General features: G+C 52.2%; 1 protein-coding gene across 1 annotated transcript in view; it reads right to left on the reverse strand.

Annotated features, from left to right (window-relative positions):
* Positions 1 to 972: 972 nt before the first annotated feature.
* Positions 973 to 1,097, reverse strand: part of EMH_0041930 (SAG family member) — a gene marked incomplete at both ends in the record, with an annotated part of 1,789 nt that continues 1,664 nt past the window's right edge. The window contains one exon of the mRNA XM_013495678.1: positions 973 to 1,081. Coding sequence (XP_013351132.1) covers positions 973 to 1,081 — 109 coding nt within the window. The remainder of the gene's footprint in view (positions 1,082 to 1,097) is intronic.

Raw genomic sequence — 1,097 nt, forward strand, 5'->3', positions numbered from 1 at the left:
ATTCTGCTGATGTGCTGGAGTTCGGTTTGCAACCCTGCCATTGCTAAAATTCTTTAATGAGGTATTTCAACTATTATCGTCTACACAATGCCCCCTGCCGCCGCCGAACGTGACGTGAAACTCCAGCGGAAAATCCCTGCCATCCCGGCTGAATCGGCGATGCGGAGGGCCGAGGTCCCTCGTGCTCGATTAGTGCTGTTCTGCCAATGCATCAGCTCCTTATAAGGCCCGTGAGCCATTTATGAACTTTAGTAGTGCAAATTGTCCCGAAACTGTGGTTGTCCGCTCTTCTGGGTGTGGCCCATGCACTTGTATGCTGCCCCTTCATCGGGGCGAGGCGCCCTTCGTCGAGGATGTCAAGGCTTGTGCGCCCGAGTATAGAAAGGGAAAATGCTACTGGTGGAAACTCTTAATATCGAACTCCTCAGCTTCCGCTATGTACTTCCGCAGCCTAAAAAGTGCGAACTGCGGCTGCTCGCTAGGCTTACTGCTCTCGTCCGCAACACGAACACATGCAGGGCAGGGCGTATGCATGCACAAATGTGCGGAAACACCTGCGCAAGCTTGCAGCGAAGAACAAGGTGCTGGATCGATAAACGGAGAGTAACACTGCCGGTCAATTCAACCAGTAAAAAGGAGGAAGTACGTAGGACTCATGTCAGTGCAACAGAAGCAGCCGAGGCAAGCAAGCATTTGCTGCCCATAGAAATAAAAAAGCCTGAGAATGCGGTTAACTGGTGGCGCAAGCAGCGCAAATCCGAAAGGCGCAAGCAACGGTATAAATGGCTTGTTTTGAAACATTTCGTTAGCCACAGTCCTGCGGATGCAGCGAAGAGCAAACACCTGCTTAAGCTGTACACGCCAGTCAGAGTGTCTGTTCTGAAGGAAGGAAAAAGTGAATAAAACGCTGCGGAGCGCGGCTCTGCTTGAATAGTATCAGCAACAGACGGGTGCCACGGAGAGGTCACTTCTTTAAAGGGCCAACAAGCCAACGGCCGCAATAGCAACGGCCAGCAGACTCGGGGCAACAGCAGAAGCTGAACCTGTGATGGATGCCTTGATCTTCTTCCACTGCTCTTCGCTGCGCGCAATTCGCC

Source organism: Eimeria mitis, genomic scaffold (assembly GCF_000499745.2).
Source record: "Eimeria mitis Houghton genomic scaffold, Emh_scaff1695, whole genome shotgun sequence".
Lineage (NCBI taxonomy): Eukaryota > Apicomplexa > Conoidasida > Eucoccidiorida > Eimeriidae > Eimeria > Eimeria mitis.